This window comes from Rana temporaria, chromosome 10 (assembly GCF_905171775.1).
Source record: "Rana temporaria chromosome 10, aRanTem1.1, whole genome shotgun sequence".
NCBI classification, from domain to species: Eukaryota; Metazoa; Chordata; class Amphibia; order Anura; family Ranidae; genus Rana; species Rana temporaria.
In genome coordinates, this window is record NC_053498.1 from 1,229,608 (window position 1) to 1,252,115 (window position 22,508).

Sequence of the window (22,508 nt, forward strand, 5' to 3'; positions counted from 1 at the left end):
AAGACATCGCTTGTATATCAAGGCAAAATTTATTAAAACATTTTGCTTGTCTTGCAAAACGCTCTCAAAACAAGTTACTCTCAAACCAAGGTTTTACTGTACAAGCCTTCTAGCAGAAAAAACAAACAAAAAACAAAAATCATATATATATATATATATATATATATATTTTTTTTTTTTTTCTGCTAGAAGACTTGTACTTCCAAACTGGACAGCCTCCCCTGAAGAAGCCCGACATATGGGCGAAACATGTTGGGAAATTCACATGTCCTGCCAATACTGTGATATACTGTACTTGCCAACTGTTATACTTTAAATACATTTTTTTATTTTGTTTCTCAAAATAGAAAATACATTTTTAAATAATCTATTTGATATTATTTCTGCACCTAAAAAAATCCCAAATATCTTCCCTGTTCATCTATTCAATCTCGGGATGTGGTGCTAAAATAAAGTTGGTGTATCCACGTTCAAAAAAACGTTTCTACTTTAGGGTGGACACATCTCCCACCACTTATCATACCGTGATCTGAACATCGGCATCAGGCAGAGGAGAGCCGCGAATTCCGGCCGTGTAACTGAGCGTGTAGCGCAGCGCGCCGCCGTACGACGCCACCTGAAATATGAAAATAACATCATTATCTGTGAAAGATTATCAGCAAACTTACAGAACTTCTGGATACAACCTTCTGCTGTGGAACTACAAGCACCAGCACACCCTTCCAGACAAAACCAGAAATCATGGATGGTGTGTACAGATTTGATATGGATTTATACATTTAGGCTGCAATAGCAGAGAAGAAGCTTTCAGAGGCGTCAACATTCGGCAGGGAGACTCCAGAAAGGCGGATGTAACGACGGGACATGAAATGAATGTCGGCAGCAAGTAGGTGTCTACAAGAAGAGAGAATAGAATGGACGGGCACCAGATTTGTATGAGCCAATGGGCGGGCACCAGAATTGTATGAGCCAATGGGCGGGCACCAGATTTGTATGCGCCAATGTGCAGGTTCCAGATTTGTATGAGCCAATGGGCGGGCACCAGATTTGTATGAGCCGATGGGCGGGCACCAGATTTGTATGAGCCAATGGGCGGGCACCAGATTTGTATGAGCCAATGTGCAGGTTCCAGATTTGTATGAGCCGATGGGCGGGCACCAGATTTGTATGAGCCAATGGGCGGGCACCAGATTTGTATGAGCCAATGTGCAGGTTCCAGATTTGTATGAGCCAATGGGCGGGCACCAGATTTGTATGAGCCGATGGGCGGGCACCAGATTTGTATGAGCCAATGGGCGGGCACCAGATTTGTATGAGCCAATGGGCAGGTACCATATTTTGTATGAGCCAATGGGTGGGCACCAGATTTGTATGAGCCAATGGGCGGGCACCAGATTTGTATGAGCCAATGGGCGGGCACCAGATTTGTATGAGCCAATGGGCGGGCACCAGATTTGTATGAGCCAATAAGCGGGCACCAGATTTGTATGAGCCACTCTCCACCCTGAAAAAATCCCCCTGTGTGCCCGCAGTAGCCAGCGGGAGAGGAGGGAAGCTGGCAGCGCTGTGGGGGAAAGGGGCGCACATGGGGTCCGAACAGTGGGGGGGGGGGGGCAAAGATCCTAAAACTGATCCCCCTGCAGTGCAGCCAGTGGGAGGGAGGGGAGGAGAACAGCAGGATCGGTGTCTGCAGTAAGACAGTACAGCCAGCCCTCCTTGACAGGTTCCTGGACCCCCCTTTTGAACCGATACTGCTTTATCAGTGGCCCTGGGTGTTCTGAAGTGCCTCACCCTTCTCTGTACTTCCATTGTCTGGGTGGACATGGTCTGAACTTTTTCTTGGCAGTGCCGCCATCCACTACATTGGACTGACTTGTACCTGAACTCTACAATAACAAATACACATCTATAGAAGAGACGATACTTTGTCTATTGTGACATTCTGTGTATGGTGTATACTATCTCCACCTACTTCAGTCAAATCCTAGCTGATTATTTCAGTATTTTGTTATCTGGACAGAAGAAGAGAATTCTAACTGGATATATTACAAATGGCGCTGCGGAACTGACCGGGAAAGAACAGCTACCAGACAAAGTATTTATAGGAACAACCAGTTCACTTATTGGTGAGGACCAGTCCACCAATGAGTGAGGACCAGTCCACCAATGAGGGAGGACCAAAAGCGGAGGATCAATCCACCCGTGGCTTAGGACCATTTTACAAATTAGTAAGGACCAGTTCATCAGTGGGTGAGGACCAGCCTACCAGTAAGGACCAGTTCATCAGTGGGTGAGGAGCAGCCTACCAGTAAGGACCAGTTCACCAATGGCTGAGGGCCAGTTCACCCATGGGAGGCCTACCAGTAAAAGCCATGGAAACCTCTCGAAGACATCAATTACACGTTAGTGTCTTGGATTCCATTACCTTATCCCCAAGGAAATCTTTAGGCAAGGACCAGTAGAAAACCCCTTCAGGGATCAGGGAGAAGCCCTTGTAGACCAGTGTGAACTACGAAAAAGAGGAGGCAATGAAAAGAGGAATGCAGAAGAATTAGGAAAGAGAAACATGCAGCAAACCAGCTTTGCCAAACAGAAAAATAAAATAAAAAAGGATGACTACTGTGACGGGGGTCACTTTGGATGGGGGGTTTGTAGAACTCGGCTTACCTTGGAGAGTTCTGGAGGCTCTTTGTCCATCTTCCCCCGACCCTCTTATGTGTAGATCCCCCTGTGTCTCTAATAGGGGCACAGGGTGACTGAGAACCCCATTATGATCTGTTCTAGTCAGACTCAATGTTGTGTATATTGTGTGTTGTCTCATGCTGTTGTGGACTCTTTGCTGTGATGGTTTGGGGTGTGACTGTATTCTATTGTCTATTGTGGTGTCTGCCTCAACTATTATGGGATGTGTAAGGGTGTTTGCTGTGAGGAAAGAGGGAGGGGGATTCCTCCAGCAGCCCCCCTGCTGATAAGACCCTGTTTACTGATGAGAAGTTTGAACCCACCTGACCTGTGTGTCATTTTCAAGGGTGGGGGGGGGGGGGGGTCTCTGAGTTACTTTATCTGTTTGCCACTCTACACTGAGGTGTTGTCTGGTGACTGGGTGGGCTAAAGAGTCTTGGATGGTGCTGGTTCTGGACAGAGGAAGTATTGACGGCGGACATAGTCCGGTTTGAGGACAGAGGGTTCATCACAACTACATCACAGAGTCAAAGACAAACAAGCTGAAGCCAATAAAGGGGCATTCACTTCATCCTTTCTTCATAGATAGGTGAAGAATGGGTCCCCCTTCGCACCTTGGACTGACCAAGGTACTTATTATCCCAGACCAATACAAACCTCGGAGGAAAACTCTATGCAGAAAACATCCGTGATGGTAAATAATAAAGCAGGACCCCGGCATCGCAAGGCCAGAATTCTACATGCCGAAGATGAACGCCATATGACATGCAGACTACATGCAACCAACGCACACCAAGCTCTGTAAATACCTTCTCAGCCCCCTTTAATCCTGGCGTTCGAGAATAGAGGACATTGCTGGAATCCTGACCGGATGACCGAGGGGAATCTCCGCTCAGAGCCTTGGGGTATTGAAATGGAGCATTATGGGGGGTATCTGGTTGAGACTAAACCCCCAACACAAGGACAATGCTAAACCCACAAACCCTGCAATGTGAAAGATCAATCAACCTCAGCCTAGACCAAGGAAGAACTCTTACCCAAGACTTCGATATCTACAAGATCTACCCCACCAGACTAATGGGATCATGCTAGGCAGGCGGGAAGCAGAATACCTCATTCATAGATCTCCTGGGTGAGTGGCCGGGGGCACCGACGGGTGGAAAGGTACGGCTGGCTGACCTAAACTTGACTTTTGCTTGTTTTTGATGACTTGGATGAGAAGCAGACGATGGACTTGGAGGTCCGTGCAAAGATGAGGGAGAAAGAGAAGCTCCATCAGACACATTGTGATTCCCGGTGGGCAGAGACGTTGGGGGCTGATGGGAGCGACTAGAAGAAAAACTTGACAAGAGGCTCCAAATTTCACTGTCAACCTTTTCCTGCGTCTTATCCATCTGAAGGCGAGTTCCATTGCGGGGGAAAGAGAAGACAAGGACAGACAAAGGAGAAAACGACACAAGAATGAAAGAGGCAGAAAAATACGAGAAAACTGAGGAAGAGGGAAGGAAATATCGGGAGGGAGAGAAGAGAAGGGACTATAGAAAGTGGGACACAGAGAACGGAATTATAGAATATATTGTAGGACGTCATATCCACTATCAATCAGGTCAGTGACACTGGTGGATCAGGCTGCTTATATGTAGGGATATGAGGCAGGGGACATGGCGAAGGAAACATTGGGCCAATCAAGTACCTGGGCCTGGCGCCGGGATCTAGAACGAGGACTGAAACGCTCCTGTAGGTCTCCAGTAGCAACTCTCTTACGAATTTCCTCTTCTGTCAGTGAGGAGTCATTCAGCTGGATGTACAAGAACAATGTGTTTATCTGCTCCTATCAGACCTCTGATCACCACCCAACGGCACTCAGCATGCTGCACTGATAGGACAAGAGGACCACCCAATGGCACTCAGCATGCTGCACTGATAGGACAAGAGGACCACCCAATGGCACTCAGCATGCTGCACTGATAGGACAGGAGGACCACCCAATGGCACTCAGCATGCTGCACTGATAGGATAAGAGGACCACCTAATGGCACTCAGCATGCTGCACTGATAGGACAAGAGGACCACCCAATGGCACTCAGCATGCTGCACTGATAGGACAAGAGGACCACCCAATGGCACTCAGCATGCTGCACTAGTAGGACAAGAGGACCACCCAATGGCACTCAGCATGCTGCACTAGTAGGACAAGAGGACCACCCAATGGCACTCAGCATGCTGCACTGATAGGATAAGAGGACCACCCAATGACACTCAGTATGGCGCACTGATAGGACAAGAGGACCACCCAATGGCACTCAGCATGCTGCACTGATAGGACAGGATGACCACCCAATGGCACTCAGTATGTTGCACTGATAGGACAAGAGGACCACCCAATGGCACTGAGTATGCTGCACTGATAGGACATGATGACCACCTCATGGTCAGCTAGAAGGAGCACAGTCTCGAGTTTTCAGGGACTCTACATACCACAAGCCTTGTCTGTGACACCAATAAACTGTTGGTCAGAATTCTAACAAGGCAAAGCTCTCTCATTTAGAACTGCCCGGTATAAAGACGGCCATCTTTAGCCAAAATAAACGATGGAGAGCTGGCTAGAGTTCACATCAAACCAAACTATAAATGGATTTAGTATCAAACTACAGAAGGCACAATGTTAGGGATTGTTAAGCAGTCACTGCAATGAATGAAGCCATCCAATCCACACTCTACCTTATGGGCCCGACGCATCCGTGCAAAGTACGTCTCCCGCTGCAGGGCAGAGCAGCAACAGAAAGAGATAGAAAACCACACAACAGTGAGGAGAAACTTTCAGGAACATACAGTCAGTGATAGCATGAAAACCACATTGTTACCCAAAGATCCACTGAGCCTTCTTCATATCCGGTGTCATAGCCAGAGCCGTATTCTGCTCTATATACAATATACGGTCCAAACTGACACCTAATGGACATATTACTCTTATGCCGCGTACACACGCTCGGAATTTCCGACAACGAATGTTCGATGGGAGCTTGTTGTCGGAAATTCCGAACGTGTGTAGGCTCCATCGGACATTTTCTTAGCTGGTTCTCAAATTTTCCGACAACAAAAATCCGTTCTCATCAATTCCGATCGTGTGTGGACAATTCTGACGCACAACATTCCACGCATGCTCTGAATCAAGTACGAGACGGGAGCGCTCGGTCTGGTAAAACTAGCGTTCGTAATGGAGATCGCACATTCGTCACGCTGTAACGAACTGAAAAGCACGAAGCTGAAAAATGCGAACTTCTACTAACACGACTGGTATTAAACTTCACTGTTCTAGTGCCGTCATACGTCTCCGCGTTCTTGGCATTCGGAATTTCCGACAACATTTGTGTATACAAGACAAGTTTGAGCCAACATTTCGTCGGAAATGTATCCACGGCTTTGTTGTCGGAAATTCCGAGCGCATGTACGCGGTATTATAGTGAACCGGTCACAAACCCAAACAATCTAACCTATGGAGGTCACCATCCGTTATGCCGCGTGTCACGAGGCAGCGGACGATATAGGTTCCTGTAAAAGTTTGGCTTGGCCTCTCCCATCCCTATTGGTCAGCAAGGTTGGACATTTCTAGGGTGTCCAATAGGGAGGTTTTGGAAGGCAGGAGACGGTCATCCACACCTTGGGTGGTACCTTTAATTCTGCAATGTTCTATCATATGCTCATCTTGAATGGCCGTGTTTTGTGACAGGTTCCCTTTAAAGCAAAAATTTTTTGACAAATCACCGATGAATGAACTATCATCTCAGCACCGAACGGCAATGGTCAGGTTGTGTCTTCAGTTCCTACACCCTGCGAGTTTCGTCTGCCAAGTCTGGAGGCTTCTCTTACTGTTGGGTATGGATGGAGCTCAGGCACAACTTGGACCGCATGGCCGCCCTGGGAGTGGAGTCAGCGCCGGGCCCCCTAAAACCGAGCCAATGACACAGCCTCAACGTGTCTGCCCTCCATACAATAACCATTTATCTAAGGATACGGATCTCATAACGCTAAACACTGTCAGGGCATGCTGGAGATTCCTAGTTCCACAGAAGATGAAGATCAAACATATATAGGCAAAATAAAGTCATAAAACAACTGAATTACATTCATCATAAAACTTCAGAACATTCGATCTCCCAAACAATCTTTCCATATTGTGTCTCAACAACCAGATTCAACCCGTGTCTGTAGAGAAGAGTTGGGATTTGGTTGGTGATTATGGATAAGAAGGGCGATTTCATATGGGAAATTGTCCACCATCAATGAGACCCATTAAGTGACTATTATTGGGTCCCCCGTGAGGATAGCCGGCAGCATTCCTGGTTATCTCTTCTTATAGAAGTCAATACCTTGGTGTTGTGTTACACTATGTGATTTATTATTGCTCTGTGTCTTCAAGCTCTGTTCCCTTCCGTCTAGCTGAACTCTCTCCCCCACCGTAGTTCTGTATATTCCCCTCCCCTTCCTGTCTCTCACTCATTTGCTTAGTATACCTCCATGCTGTAACATCTTTCCTGGCTTACAACACCAACGCTTTTGTACCTATGAATATCCATCATTAAATGGAACATTCGAAAGGATTCATCGTCTTTCTCTCTAACAGTGAGTTATTCATGTCTGAATTGATGCAAGGGATAAATAGAACACCAGGTCGTGTAAGCCCTACATGAAGCTGGAGATAAAGTTTATGGCCTTGTAGTTGAGTCAGAACACCTTGGTGTTCACAAATTCATCACCCACACAGACAATTCAGCTGCTCATTACTGGCTAAGCATAGCCTGTCCAGACACATGGACACCATGATGCTCAGCACAGCGGCACAACATCTCCACCATTGCTGGCGATGATCAATATCGGCCATTCATGGTCTCACGAGGACAAGCTAAAGACTGCAGCCAAGAACTGGTCTCCATCTACCATTACCCCACTTTGGTTACTGTGGTTATCTGAGGTAGTGGCGCAGTCCCTGTATACTGCTCAGGGTGACCCCTGTCCATGGTGGGTTACCTTATCCCCCATGTAGTTCTCTGGTAGCTGCCAGTAGAAGGACTCCTGGCCCAGTTGGTCAAACTGACTATAGGAGAGTTGTGGCCCGTGAGTGGACATCTCCACCGTGAGTCCGGTTGTGATACGGGTACTGCGCTGACGGTTCATCAGGGCAAAGTTCTGGACGTTTCCAGGTAGGAATGGAGTGATGATCTGGAATAGAGGAAGAAGGTGGTCACATTCATGACTTGGCACCCTTCACATAAAGTATAGGTATCCACGGCCCGGGTATATGCGATCCGTACACCATAAACAAGCATGCGTCTAAGAACACAAATCATCACATAATGCATGACAATGTGGTGTCTCCGTCCGTCTCACCAGTTCTCGGTGGTAGCTGGAGCTGGTACATTGCTGGGTGACCCCCATACAGAAGCAGGGCAGGCAGCCATCTGGGTTGTCCACGTTGAGGTAGAAGTGGTTGGGACGACAGGTGCTGCATGACAGACCTTCTACATGAGGCTGGAGGAAAGAGAGAGAGGGGTGAGGCCCGGTCATGCGACAGCGGCAACAGGATTCCGGCAAAGGCGATCACTCTTACCTTACAAGGGCACTGGCGGCGGGCATCACATGTGTTACTGATGCTGCCCCGCAAATCACACTGGCAGGTGGGGCCAGGGCCAGGACCAGGACCTGATGGCAAACAGAGACATTGGAAGTATCAGTGCCTGTTTATCCAAAGTTCTAATTCCAATATCATCAATTTGCCCGTCTTTTCCATATTTTTACCGGGACGAAACCCATTTGGCACAGAAAGTCTCTAAAGTTCTTGTTTTGTTACCAAACATGATAAATTCCATTGGCCGCTAATTATTTCAGTAAGTTGTATAAGAGGGCCCCTCAGAGTGACATTGTAATACAGTATGGAGCCAGGGTCACCTGTACAGGGGGGTATATAGAACCAGGGTCACCTGTACAGGGGGGTATATAGAACCAGGGTCATACCTGTACAGGGGGATATATAGAACCAGGGTCACCTGTACAGGGGGGTATATAGAACAAGGGGCATACCTCTACAGGGGGATATATAGAACCAGGGTCATACCTGTACAGGGGGATATATAGAACCAGGGTCATACCTGTACAGGGGGATATATAGAACCAGAGTCATACCTGTACAGAGGGATATATAGAGCCAGGGTCATACCTGTACAGGGGGATATATAGAACCAGGGTCATACCTGTACAGGGGGATATATAGAACCAGGGTCATACCTGTACAGGGGGGTATATAGAACCAGGGTCATACCTCTACAGGGGGATATATAGAACCAGGGTCATACCTGTACAGGGGGGTATATAGAGCCAGGGTCACCTGTACAGGGGGATATATAGAGCCAGAGTCATACCTGTACAGAGGGATATATAGAACCAGGGTCATACCTGTACAGGGGGATATATAGAACCAGGGTCATACCTGTACAGAGGGATATATAGAACCAGGGTCATACCTGTACAGGGGGATATATAGAACCAGGGTCATACCTGTACAGAGGGATATATAGAACCAGGGTCATACCTGTACAGGGGGATATATAGAACCAGGGTCATACCTGTACAGGGGGGTATATAGAACAAGGGGCATACCTGTACAGGGGTATATATAGAACAATGGGCATACCTGTACAGGGGGATATATAGAACAATGGGCATACCTGTACAGGGGGATATATAGAACCAGGGTCATACCTGTACAGGGGGATATATAGAACCAGGGTCATACCTGTAAAGGGGGGTATATAGAACCAGGGTCATACCTGTACAGGGGGGTATATAGAACCAGGGTCATACCTGTACAGGGGGATATATAGAACCAGGGTCATACCTGTACAGGGGGATATATAGAGCCAGAGTCATACCTGTACAGAGGGATATATAGAGCCAGAGTCATACCTGTACAGAGGGATATATAGAGCCAGGGTCATACCTGTACAGGGGGATATATAGAACCAGGGTCATACCTGTACAGGGGGATATATAGAACCAGGGTCATACCTGTACAGGGGGATATATAGAGCCAGAGTCATACCTGTACAGAGGGATATATAGAGCCAGGGTCATACCTGTACAGGGGGATATATAGAACCAGGGTCATACCTGTACAGGGTTGTCCTTGAGATGGATCTCCCAGGTAACCTGGCGCACACCTAGAATTACAAAGATTTTGAACTGTCATAAAAAAACATTACACTGAGTAATCTGTTCCGGTTATCTCGCTAATTGGGTGAAATTACACCAATGTCGGGTCCTGCAAATATCAGAGACAAGTTTTATCTCCTGCAGCCTTGAGCTCTCTCTCTCTCTCCTTTTCCTCCTCTCTCTCTCTCTCTCTCTCTCTCTCTCTCCTTTTCCTCCTCTCTCTCTCTCTCTCCTTTTCCTCCTCTCGCTCTCCTTCTTTCCTCCTCTCTCTCTCCCCTCTCTCTCTCTCTCTCTCCCCTCTCTCTCTCTCTCCCCTCTCTCTCTCTCTCTCTCCCCCCCTCTCCCCCTCTCTCTCTCTCGCTCTCCTTTTCCTCCTCTCTCTCTCTCCCCTTCTCGCTCTCTCCTTTTCCTCCTCTCTCTCTCTCTCCCCTTCTCTCTCTCTTTTTCCTCCTTCTCTCTCTCTCTTCTTTCTCTCTCTCTCTTCTCTCTCTCTCCTTTTCCTCCTCTCTCTCTCCTTTTCCTCCTCTCTCTCTCTCTCTCCTTCTCTCTCTCTCGGGTTGAAGGACAAAAGTTGAATGGACGCCGATTACCTTTCACACTGGCGTCCGATGTAACCAGAGGGACAGGAGTCACATGTTGGTTGACCATCCGAGTCCAAGAAGCAGGTTCCGTAGTACCTGGACACAGAAGACAGACCAATTTATGGACCCTCATCAGAGGAGGAGACAACGTCTATAGGGCCCCAATGGGCCTCATGTATACAAACTGAAGAGAGGCCAGTCAGGATTGTCACTTTTAGCCCCCATCAGTTCCTGGAGGCCATTTTCAGAGAAAAGATGGGAAGATCGTGGACAGCCCGATCGCCTTAAAACACCCCAACTTACTGACTAGATGCCCCCCGGCATGGACAAGGCTGGCAATCTCCAGGACTTCCTCGTCTTGGGTCTCCATAGAAGCCCGGTCTGCAGCGGTCACACTTGGGCCCCTCGGTGTTGTGCTGGCAGTTCTGGAAGACAAATGATCACAGATCGGCTCATACACATACAAGTGACATGCAGAAAACCCGATAGAATGGAAACCTACCAGACATTCTCCCGTCTCCCCGTCACACTCCGTGGAGTGGCCACTGCACTGGCAGCGCTCACATGTGCCCAGATACAGACCGCTGGTGGATCGCGTGTAGCCAATGTCACAGTCCTGCAGGAGAGAATCCAGACAAGAAGACATTACTGTCTGATCTGAGGTCAGCGGTACAGAAACTGAAACATTATTGTGCCTATCAGTCCCACCCACCTGACATGATGGTCCGGTGTAGCCGATGGGGCAGGAGCAGTCCTCCACCTCCACCGCCTGCTGCAGGCCTGTAGAGTGAGGAACGGCGATGTCCATATAGATGTTGGAGATTCTGAGGAGAGACGGGGGGTAAATACACAGAAGAGCATTTCATCCACACCTTACAATGACACCGGCTACTTACCGACTTTCCACCATCCTCTCCGCGTAGGACGCCCGGATCATCAGAACGTCGATATCGGCCAGTGACATCAGCAGGTGCTCACGTGTAGCTTCCTGGCCATCCGCCCTCCTCCAGACACGCTGCCATGGATAGAAATTGTTTATTAGATCTCCAAAAGGACAGGACCCTTTAATAAAACGCCCAAATTCCATGTAACCCAGAAATGACCTCTGACCCCTGAATATGCCCGCACATCGCTGACCCTAAAACTGCTGACTGAGCATTTCCATAATGATGCGTCTTCCTCTATTGTGCCCCCTCCCTAGTGTCAGGACCTGGCCCTGAACCTGAGACCTCTGGTGTGTCTGCCAGTGACTCTGCTTGCTGAGCCACCTGGAATGCTGGACAGCTCCTTGGACAGCTCATTGGATAGTTCTTTAGATAGTTCCTTGGACAGCTCATTGAATAGTTCCTTGGACAGCTCCATGGACAGCTCCTTGGACAGCTCCTTGGACAGTTCCTTGGACAGCTCCATGGATAGTTCCTTGGACAGCTCCATGGATAGTTCATTGGACAGCTCCTTGGACAGCTCATTGGACAGCTCCATGGACAGCTCATTGGACAGCTCCATGGACAGTTCCTTGGACAGCTCCACAGACAGTTCCTTGGACAGCTCCACAGACAGTTCCTTGGACAGCTCCACAGACAGTTCCTTGGACAGCTCCACAGACAGTTCCTTGGACAGCTCCACAGACAGTTCCTTGGACAGCTCCTTGGACAGTTCCTTGGATAGCTCCTTGGACAGCTCCTTGGACAGCTCCTTGGACAGCTCCTTGGGTAGTTCCTTGGACAGCTCCATGGACAGTTCCTTGGACAGCTCATTGGATAGTTCCATGGACAGCTCATTGGATAGTTCCTTGGACAGCTCATTGGATAGTTCCTTAGACAATTCCTTGAATGATCTGGTCTTGAATCTTGTTTGCCTTGAATCTTGACCCCTTTGCTCCTCCCATGAACTTCCTGATCTTCCTGGTTGCCAGAATATTGTGCCTTCACCAGCCAATATCTTGCTTCTGTCTCTCTGGCTGCCGACCGTATCTTCGCTACCATTCCTTACCGACATTTGGCTCGTTCTCCCAACCTGCAACTATTTTATACTGACTTTTGGCTTGTTTCTCGACTACGCTTCTACTTGATCCCTACCTGCTATATCTGCTACTGGACCCCGGCTTGCTCACCTCCTGGTGGGGCAATCCTGAGGACCGCGACCTGGCACTAACATGCAGCAAAGCCCATCCCCTCCATCAGGAACTCTGGTGAATACCCCTCCGGTGAACTTGTGTTATCAGCCAGGGTGACCCATGTGAATACCGGTTAGACCCCGCCCCTCCGGTAAACCTGTGTCATCAGCCAGGGTGACCCGTGTGAATACCGGTTAGACCCCGCCCCTCCGGTAAACCTGTGTCATCAGCCAGGGTGACCCGTGTGAATACCGGTTAGACCCCGCCCCTCCCGTGTCATCAGCCAGGGTGACCTGTGTGAATACCGGTTAGACTCCGCACCTCCAGTGTCATCAGCCAGGGTGACCTGTGTGAATACCGGTTAGACCCCGCCCCTCCGGTAAACCTGTGTCATCAGCCAGGCTGACCCGTGTGAATACCGGTTAGACCCCGCCCCTCCAGTGTCATCAGCCAGGGTGACCCGTGTGAATAATGGTTAGACCCCGCCCCTCCAGTGTCATCAGCCAGGGTGACCCGTGTGAATACCGGTTAGACCCCGCACCTCCAGTGTCATCAGCCAGGGTGACCCGTGTGAATACCGGTTAGACCCCGCCCCTCCAGTGTCATCAGCCAGGGTGACCCGTGTGAATACCGGTTAGACCCCGCCCCTCCGGTAAACCTGTGTCATCAGCCAGGGTGACCCGTGTGAATACCGGTTAGACCCCGCCCCTCCAGTGTCATCAGCCAGGGTGACCTGTGTGAATACCGGTTAGACCCCGCCCCTCCAGTGTCATCAGCCAGGGTGACCTGTGTGAATACCGGTTAGACCCCGCCCCTCCAGTGTCATCAGCCAGGGTGACCTGTGTGAATTCCGGCTTTGCTGCTATAGCTACCGGCAGGGCCGGCCTTAGGTGTTCAGACGCCCTGTGCGAGCTAATCCTGTGGCACCCCCCTTCTTCACCCCTCGCCCCCTGGTCACCTAAACTGACTTACCTTTCGGTGGACGGTGCGGCTTTGCATTGTGCATGCGCCGTCTGCCCGAGAATAGCCAAGCGTTTTCTGGCTTTCACGTGCAGCGACGGCGCATGCGCAGTGTGCCTGTCGGGGGCCGGCAGCAGCCATTTGTTTCAGGTGCTGCAACCGATGCGTTGCTCTTCACCCAGTCCCAGGGCAGGGGGACCTGGCAGCGCCTGCTGCTGTGACTCATAGGAGTCGGACTCCTGTGATGATCATGTGAGTAACTGACTGCGACTCACATTCTGCAAGCTGCGATGGCCGCACGGCGCCCCTGTTGCCCATGGCGCCCTGTGTGGCCGCACAGCTCGCACACCCCAAAGGCCGGCCCTGGCTACCGGCCTCTGAGCCTGACTCCAGACCGTGACACCCGGATCCCAACTGGTTACCTTCATCTAATTGGATTTGGGGGCCCACCTCCTCCCTGGGGGAGGTCTTACCTCTCGGAAGGGAACGGTGACGGTGACGGGGAATCCGGGAGAACCTCTGATATCGGCATAATGTTCCAGGAAGATCCCATTGCCCTGAAGAACGACGTGGGGCTGGGTGTCCAGAGACTGGGCCCCATAGGAGGCCTCGTAAGTGACGGTGTAGCGCAGTTCCCCGCCATATGATGTGACCTGGAAGACAAATGTCACCCTGTGAAACTTTCCGCCATCATCACCATTGTTGCCCATCTTGTTGACCCGCAGGAGCTGTACCTTGTCCCCCTTGAAGCGCTCCGGCAGCACCCAGAAGTAGATGTCTTGGGGGATGTTGTTGAAGTTGCTGAATGTCAGTTCTGATGGGCCCGTCACACTGATGCCCTCGCTGATGGTGCGTGTGCTGGCGGCATTCGAGATGGAGAACGGCGCCCTCTCATGGCTGTCATACGTAGCGCGGACCTTTAAAACATTGGAAAACATACAATTAATGGATGGCCAGGGGGACACGTGACATCACCGCCTCGTGTACCCCAATATATCTGCTCCCCTGGACTTGGACCTCCGGACAATCAGTACCTGGTCCCGGTTCCAGTAGGAACTCGAACATTGCCGGGTCACTCCCATACAGAAGCACTTCAAGCAGCCGTCCGGATTCCGCTCACTGAGGTAGAAAGTTCCACTTTTACATTCGTTACACAAATTCCCCGAGACGTGAGGCTGAAAAAGAAGACAGAGAGTCACCAAAACAGGAACAGAGGGGAAATCTCCCAATGGGGACAACCATTCCGGGGACACCAGAGGGCCATTCTCTCACCTTAGAGAGATTTCCTTTCACTTCCTGCTGTGTCTCCAGGACAGGAAGTGAAGATAAATCTCTCTACTAGTACAAAGAGAGCAATGTCTCAAGTTTGGTAGCCAGTGGAGGTAGGAAAATTACATATCGCTGGTGGTGCCCCATCATTGGTGTCAGTGGGAGGAATAGTGTCCCATCATTGGTGTCAGTGGGAGGAATAGTGTCCCATCATTGGTGTCAGTGGGGGGAATAGTGTCCCATCATTGGTGTCAGTGGGAGGAATAGTGTCCCATCATTGGTATCAGTGGGGGGAATAGTGTCCCATCATTGGTGTCAGTGGGAGGAATAGTGTCCCATCATTGGTGTCAGTGGGAGAAATAGTGTCCCATCATTGGTGTCAGTGGGAGGAATAGTGTCCCATCATTGGTGTCAGTGGGAGGAATAGTGTCCCATCATTGGTATCAGTGGGGGGAATAGTGTCCCATCATTGGTGTCAGTGGGAGGAATAGTGTCCCATCATTGGTGTCAGTGGGAGGAATAGTGTCCCATCATTGGTGTCAGTGGGAGGAATAGTGTCCCATCATTGGTGTCAGTGGGAGGAATAGTGTCCCATCATTGGTGTCAGTGGGAGGAATAGTGTCCCATCATTGGTGTGAGTGAGAGGAATAGTGTCCCATCATTGGTGTCAGTGGGGGGGAATAGTGTCCCATCATTGGTGTCAGTGGGAGGAATAGTGTCCCGTCATTGGTGTCAGTGGGAGGAATAGTGTCCCATCATTGGTGTCAGTGGGAGGAATAGTGTCCCATCATTGGTATCAGTGGGAGGAATAGTGTCCCATCATTGGTGTCAGTGGGAGGAATAGTGTCCCATCATTGGTGTCAGTGGGAGGAATAGTGTCCCATCATTGGTGTCAGTGGGAGGAATAGTGTCCCGTCATTGGTATCAGTGGGAGGAATAGTGTCCCATCATTGGTGTCAGTGGGAGGAATAGTGTCCCATCATTGGTGTCAGTGGGGGGGAATAGTGTCCCATCATTGGTGTCAGTGGGAGGAATAGTGTCCCGTCATTGGTGTCAGTGGGAGGAATAGTGTCCCATCATTGGTGTCAGTGGGAGGAATAGTGTCCCATCATTGGTATCAGTGGGAGGAATAGTGTCCCATCATTGGTGTCAGTGGGAGGAATAGTGTCCCATCATTGGTGTCAGTGGGAGGAATAGTGTCCCATCATTGGTGTCAGTGGGAGGAATAGTGTCCCGTCATTGATATCAGTGGGAGGAATAGTGTCCCATCATTGGTGTCAGTGGGAGGAATAGTGTCCCATCATTGGTGTCAGTGGGAGGAATAGTGTCCCATCATTGGTGTCAGTGGGAGGAATAGTGTCCCATCATTGGTGTCAGTGGGAGGAATAGTGTCCCATCATTGGTGTCAGTGGGAGGAATAGTGTCCCATCATTGGTGTCAGTGGGAGGATTAGTGTCCCATCATTGGTGTCAGGGGAGGAGGATTCTGGGAATGGCCGGAAGAGAAAGATGTGATGGTAGATCATTCACCGATACATTGTAATAAATCTCTCTGGCATTTCATCAGACGACAGCTGGGGGGCGCTGCAGAGCGGACTCACCTTACACACACAGGCATTGGGGGAGGAGACGGCGCTGCCCCGATCATCACATATCCCCGTATCCCCGGCATCTGCGGGACACACAGAGATCAGAACACAAAACTCCACAAACGAATGAGAAAGACCCCCAACATGTGAACTCCGGACCCCCCCCCCCCAACATGTGAACTCCAGACCCCCCCCAACATGTGAACTCCGGACCCCCCAACATGTGAACTCCGGACCCCCCCCCCCCCAACATGTGAACTCCGGACGCCCACCAACATGTGAACTCCGGAACACCCCCAACATGTGAACTCCAGACCCCCCCCCCCAACATGTGAACTCCGGACCCCGCCCCCCCCCCCCAACATGTGAACTCCGGACCCCCCCAACATGTGAACTCCGGACCCCCCAACATGTGAACTCCGGACCCCCCCCCCCCCAACATGTGAACTCCGGACCCCCCCAACATGTGAACTCCGGACCCCCCCCAACATGTGAACTCCGGACCCCCCCCAACATGTGAACTCCGGACCCCCCCCCCCCCAACATGTGCACTCCGGACCCCCCCCCCCAACATGTGAACTCCGGACCCCCCCCAACATGTGAACTCCGGACCCTCCCCCCCCCCCCCAACATGTGAACTCCGGATCCCCCAACATGTGAACTCCGGACCCCCCCCAACATGTGAACTCCGGACCCCCCAACATGTGAACTCCGGACCCCCCCCCCCCAACATGTGAACTCCGGACCCCCCAACATGTGAACTCCGGACCCCCCCCAACATGTGAACTCCGGACCCCCCCCCCCCCAACATGTGAACTCCGGACCCCCCAACATGTGCACTCCGGACCCCCCCCCCCAACATGTGCACTCCGGACCCCCCCCCAACATGTGAACTCCGGACCCCCCCCCAACATGTGAACTCCGGACCCCCCGCCCAACATGTGCACTCCGAACCCCCCCCCCCCCCCAACATGTGAACTCCGGACCCCCCCCAACATGTGAACTCCGGACCCTCCCCCCCCCCCCAACATGTGAACTCCGGATCCCCCAACATGTGAACTCCGGACCCCCCAACATGTGAACTCCGGACCCCCCCCCCCCCAACATGTGAACTCCGGATCCCCCAACATGTGAACTCCGGACCCCCCCCCCCCCCCCCAACATGTGAACTCCGGACCCCCCAACATGTGAACTCCGGACCCTCCCCCCCCCCCCCCCAACATGTGAACTCCGGATCCCCCAACATGTGAACTCCGGACCCCCCAACATGTGAACTCCGGACCCCCCCCCCCCAACATGTGAACTCCGGAACACCCAGGTAGATGGAAGGGGATCAGTGCAGCTGTACAGGGGCCCCATGAGTTCTAAAAGTGGCCCTTAACACGGTGCAGGAATGTTGGGAAAGGCGGTTGTGTTCAGAGAGGGGGAGGAGTCAGTACTTACCATTGGATTTCGTACACCGGCCTCTCATTGGGTCACCTTCATAGCCTACGGCACACCTGGAATGAAAATTGCACCATCATCAGAGAACGCATGTACCGCGCGGCCTTCAAACGCCAGAATGAAACATCCGGAGCGATGAAGGAACACCCACGACCTGGACTTACCTCTCACACCGCCGGCCGGTGTAACCCTCCACACAGTTATCACAGGTGGGCTGACTATCGGTGTCCAGGAAACACGTGTCTGAGTACCTGGGGGGGGGCAGAGAGACAGCCGTCAGAGATCAGAACATCACCCAACAAACCCATGGAATGGTACGCATGGCATGGCGGCTCACCGGCGTGTCGGGTCCATGAGAGGGCAAGGACAGGGTCGGCAGGCGTCGGCTGTGCCCTTGGTGGGATCTCCGAAGAAGCCCGCCCTACATTTATTGCACTGCGGCCCCTCCGTGTTGTGCTGACAGTTCTAGAGAGAAGAAAACATTGCATAGTTAGTACAGCGGCTCCTCCCGACCTCTAAAAAACAATAGTGTGTACCAGGCTTTAATCAGCAAAACATTCTGATCTTAAGTACTACTTCCTAAATGTATTAACACACATTAGCCAATCAGAGTCCAGAAAAGTGATCCCTGATTGGTTATTATGGGTTACATTGTTTAATAAGGCCGTATGACCTCCATTCCACTATGGAGCTTCCAATAAACATTTCATAGATTCTGAGGAGCACCACAAATGACCGAACCGCGCTACAAAATATTCCATCTTGAAACCATTTCGACCTAAAAAACTGTTTATTTGTACAAGTTGTATTTACTCTGCACTCTGAGAAAACTCCAAGAGAAAATTCTGGAAATACGATATCATAGAATGGGACAGAGCCAGACTGAGGTCAGACATTGAGCAGAACCTGAAGTCACCCCGAATCAGAAGATCACAGCTGTGTGAGAGCCGTAACACGTAAAGGGAAGCTGTGAGAGCCTTAACACGTAAAGGGAAGCTGTGAGAGCCGTAACACGTATGGGAAGTTGTGAGAGCCGTAACACGTAGGGGAAGTTGTGAGAGTTGTAACACGTATGGGAAGCTGTGAGAGCCGTAACACGTATGGGAAGTTGTGAGAGCCGTAACACGTAGGGGAAGTTGTGAGAGTCGTAACACGTATGGGAAGCTGTGAGAGCCGTAACACGTAAAGGGAAGCTGTGAGAGCCGTAACACGTAAAGGGAAGCTGTGAGAGCCGTAACACGTACGGGAAGTTGTGAGAGCCGTAATACGTAGGAGTTGTGAGAGTCGTAACACGTAGGGGAAGTTGTGAGAGCCGTAACATGTAGGGGAAGCTGTGAGAGCCGTAACACGTATGGGAAGCTGTGAGAGCCGTAACACGTAGGGGAAGCTGTGAGAGCCGTAACACGTAGGGGAAGCTGTGAGAGCCGTAACACGTAAAGGGAAGCCGTGAGAGCCGTAACACGTAGGGGAAGCTGTGAGAGCCGTAACATGTAGGGGAAGCTGTGAGAGCCGTAACACGTATGGGAGGCTGTGAGAGCCGTAACATGTATGGGAAGCTGTGAGAGCCGTAACACGTAGGGGAAGTTTTCACCTACAAAGGCGATATGTCACTTACTATGCAGTAGCCACTCTCAGAGTCGCAGGATCTGGCATGACCATTGCAGTTACATCCGGAGCAGGTCCCCAGGAAAGGTCCTCCAGGAACTCGATCAAACTGTGGAGAACAAAACTCGCAGGAGAGGCCGGAATATCCCACGGGACACCTGAAATGAGGGGTTATCAGATCACATTCACTAACAGAAGCTACACATCACAACAACAACAACAGTCAATCAACAGTGTAAAAATTTGTGGGAACAACCAACTCAGTACAACTGCCCTGGGCTCAATGTCTTATTGCAGGGAGGGGGGCGCCCTGACCCTAAGGTTTGGCATCTTTGCCCTGGGCTCAATGGCTTATTGCAGGGAGGGGGGCGCCCTGACCCTAAGGTTTGGCATCTTTGCCCTGGGCTCAATGGCTTATTGCAGGGATGGGGGCACCCTGACCCTAAGGTTTGGCATCTTTGCCCTGGGCTCAATGGCTTATTGCAGGGATGGGGGCGCCCTGACCCTAAGGGAGGGGGGTCAGTTTGGCATCTTTGCGCTGGGCTCAATGGCTTATTGCAGGGATGGGGGCGCCCTGACCCTAAGGTTTGGCATCTTTGCCCTGGGCTCAATGGCTTATTGCAGGGATGGGGGCGCCCTGACCCTAAGGTTTGGCATCTTTGCCCTGGGCTCAATGGCTTATTGCAGGGATGGGGGCGCCCTGACCCTAAGGTTTGGCATCTTTGCCCTGGGCTCAATGTCTTATTGCAGGGAGGGGGGCGCCCTGACCCTAAGGTTTGGCATCTTTGCCCTGGGCGCTGGATGACCTTGTCCCGGCACCGATGGCATGGCAGATAACTGGCATCCCTCTTTATAGAACAAATCCCACAACCCATACGGCAATGGTGGCAAGGTGTAGGTAGCCCCTTCATCTTACAGACCTGCACTCTTCCACACCCAGTGCCACCCCCAGTTGGGTGTACTCCACGCTGGTCGTATCCATGACGATGTCCGCCAGGCCCACGCTGGCCATCTTGTTGTCGTAGACAGTTTGGATCATGATGGCTTCCACATTCTGAAGGGTCATCAGCAGGTCCTCCCGGGTCACAGCGGCTCCAGACTCGTGCTGCCAGTTCTCCTGCCGGGGCCACAGAGAGGGGGGGAGGGGACAATGGTGACTAAAGTCCCGAGAGGAAATCTCGCAATAAATGGCTCACAGCTGACATTTTGATACATAAGAGGGAATGGCGGGAAGTCTCACCTCCGAGAATTGGACCGATCGCTGGTTCACAACGCTAGGCTGGGTGAACGATTGAACCCGATAGATCAGCTTCTGTCCGTTTCCAACCAGAATGACGTCTGGCTTCCTCACCGCCTCCGACTGGCCCCGAGTGAGACCATAGCGCACTTTATAGCTGAGGGCCCCTCCGTAGGAGTCCACCTGATCAGAGAAGATGCCGCTCAATAAACAAACACCAAAATAATAATCAGCTAATCCCTGGAACCCGGAACCCGGACATTACCTTGTTCCCCAGGAACTGCAATGGGAGCGTCCAATAGGAATCGTGACTCAGAAACCTTCGAGAAAGATCAACCAGCTGAAACTCCTCAACCGTTGTGTCAATCTGGAGCTGATTGGATGAGAGGGGAGGGAAACCCTGCGCAGAGGTCACGTTTACACCTACAACAGAGAGACAGAGAGGTCCATGGGTCGGGGGCGTCCCGGGGTGTATCTACACACTGAGCCCTGACTGATGGGGGACAGAGAGGTCCGGGTACGTCCCGGGGTGTATCTACACACTGAGCCCTGACTGATGGGGGACAGAGAGGTCCGGGTGCGTCCCAGGGTGTATCTACACACTGAGCCCTGACTGATGGGGGACAGAGAGGTCCGGGTACGTCCCGGGATGTATCTACACACTGAGCCCTGACTGATGGGGGACAGAGAGGTCCGGGTACGTCCCGGGATGTATCTACATACTGAGTCCTGACTGATGGAGGACAGAGAGGTCCGGGTACGTCCCGGGATGTATCTACACACTGAGCCCTGACTGATGGGGGACAGAGAGGTCCGGGTACGTCCCGGGATGTATCTACACACCGAGCCCTGACTGATGAGGGACAGAGAGGTCCGGGTGCGTCCCGGGGTGTATCTACACACTGAGCCCTGACTGACGGGGGACAGAGAGGTCCATGAGACGGGTACGTCCCGGGATGTATCTACACACTGAGCCCTGACTGATGGGGGACAGAGAGGTCCGGGTACATCCCGGGATGTATCTACACACTGAGCCCTGACTGATGAGGGACAGAGAGGTCCGGGTACGTCCCGGGATGTATCTACACACTGAGCCCTGACTGATGGGGGACAGAGAGGTCAATGGGTCGGGTACGTCCCGGGATGTATCTACACACTGAGCCCTGACTGATGGAGGACAGAGATGTCCGGGTACGTCCCGGGATGTATCTACACACTGAGCCCTGACTGATGGGGGACAGAGAGGTCCGGGTACGTCCCGGGATGTATCTACACACTGAGCCCTGACTGATGGGGGACAGAGAGGTCCGGGTGCGTCCCGGGATGTATCTACACACTGAGCCCTGACTGATGGGGGACAGAGAGGTCCGGGTATGTCCCGGGATGTATCTACACACTGAGCCCTGACTGATGGGGGACAGAGAGGTCCGGGTACGTCCCGGGATGTATCTACACACTGAGCCCTGACTGATGGGGGACAGAGAGGTCCGGGTGCGTCCCGGGATGTATCTACACACTGAGCCCTGACTGATGGGGGACAGAGGGGTCCGGGTACGTCCCGGGGTGTATCTACACACTGAGCCGTGACTGATGAGGGACAGAGAGGTCCGGGTATGTCCCGTGATGTATCTACACACTGAGCCCTGACTGATGGGGGACAGAGGGGTCCGGGTGCGTCCCGGGATGTATCTACACACTGAGCCCTGACTGATGGGGGACAGAGGGGTCCGGGTGCGTCCCGGGATGTATCTACACACTGAGCCCTGACCGATGATATTGATCACAGCATACATTATGTATTATTGATGATTACCGATGGCG

General features: G+C 51.6%; 1 protein-coding gene across 12 annotated transcripts in view; it reads right to left on the bottom strand.

The window, feature by feature from the left end:
• The window catches only part of HSPG2 (heparan sulfate proteoglycan 2), a 109,180-nt gene that overhangs the window by 60,963 nt on the left and 25,709 nt on the right, over positions 1-22,508 (bottom strand). For 10 of the 12 annotated variants that reach the window (XM_040327021.1, XM_040327027.1, XM_040327023.1 and 7 more), the window contains 26 exons: positions 20,953-21,110; positions 20,691-20,870; positions 20,371-20,567; positions 19,461-19,608; positions 18,183-18,310; positions 18,010-18,096; positions 17,846-17,901; positions 16,415-16,485; positions 14,580-14,720; positions 14,280-14,462; positions 14,019-14,198; positions 11,366-11,484; positions 11,182-11,293; positions 10,972-11,085; positions 10,773-10,894; positions 10,479-10,565; positions 9,847-9,896; positions 8,291-8,382; positions 8,071-8,211; positions 7,711-7,902; positions 5,404-5,442; positions 4,376-4,480; positions 3,795-4,076; positions 3,492-3,581; positions 2,426-2,509; positions 524-616 (listed from right to left, as the gene is read on the bottom strand). In XM_040327021.1, the coding sequence (XP_040182955.1) occupies positions 524-616; positions 2,426-2,509; positions 3,492-3,581; positions 3,795-4,076; positions 4,376-4,480; positions 5,404-5,442; positions 7,711-7,902; positions 8,071-8,211; positions 8,291-8,382; positions 9,847-9,896; positions 10,479-10,565; positions 10,773-10,894; positions 10,972-11,085; positions 11,182-11,293; positions 11,366-11,484; positions 14,019-14,198; positions 14,280-14,462; positions 14,580-14,720; positions 16,415-16,485; positions 17,846-17,901; positions 18,010-18,096; positions 18,183-18,310; positions 19,461-19,608; positions 20,371-20,567; positions 20,691-20,870; positions 20,953-21,110 (3,251 nt within the window). The remainder of the gene's footprint in view (positions 1-523; positions 617-2,425; positions 2,510-3,491; positions 3,582-3,794; positions 4,077-4,375; positions 4,481-5,403; positions 5,443-7,710; positions 7,903-8,070; positions 8,212-8,290; positions 8,383-9,846; positions 9,897-10,478; positions 10,566-10,772; positions 10,895-10,971; positions 11,086-11,181; positions 11,294-11,365; positions 11,485-14,018; positions 14,199-14,279; positions 14,463-14,579; positions 14,721-16,414; positions 16,486-17,845; positions 17,902-18,009; positions 18,097-18,182; positions 18,311-19,460; positions 19,609-20,370; positions 20,568-20,690; positions 20,871-20,952; positions 21,111-22,508) is intronic. The other 2 variants (XM_040327029.1, XM_040327030.1) reach the window with 1 other exon arrangement.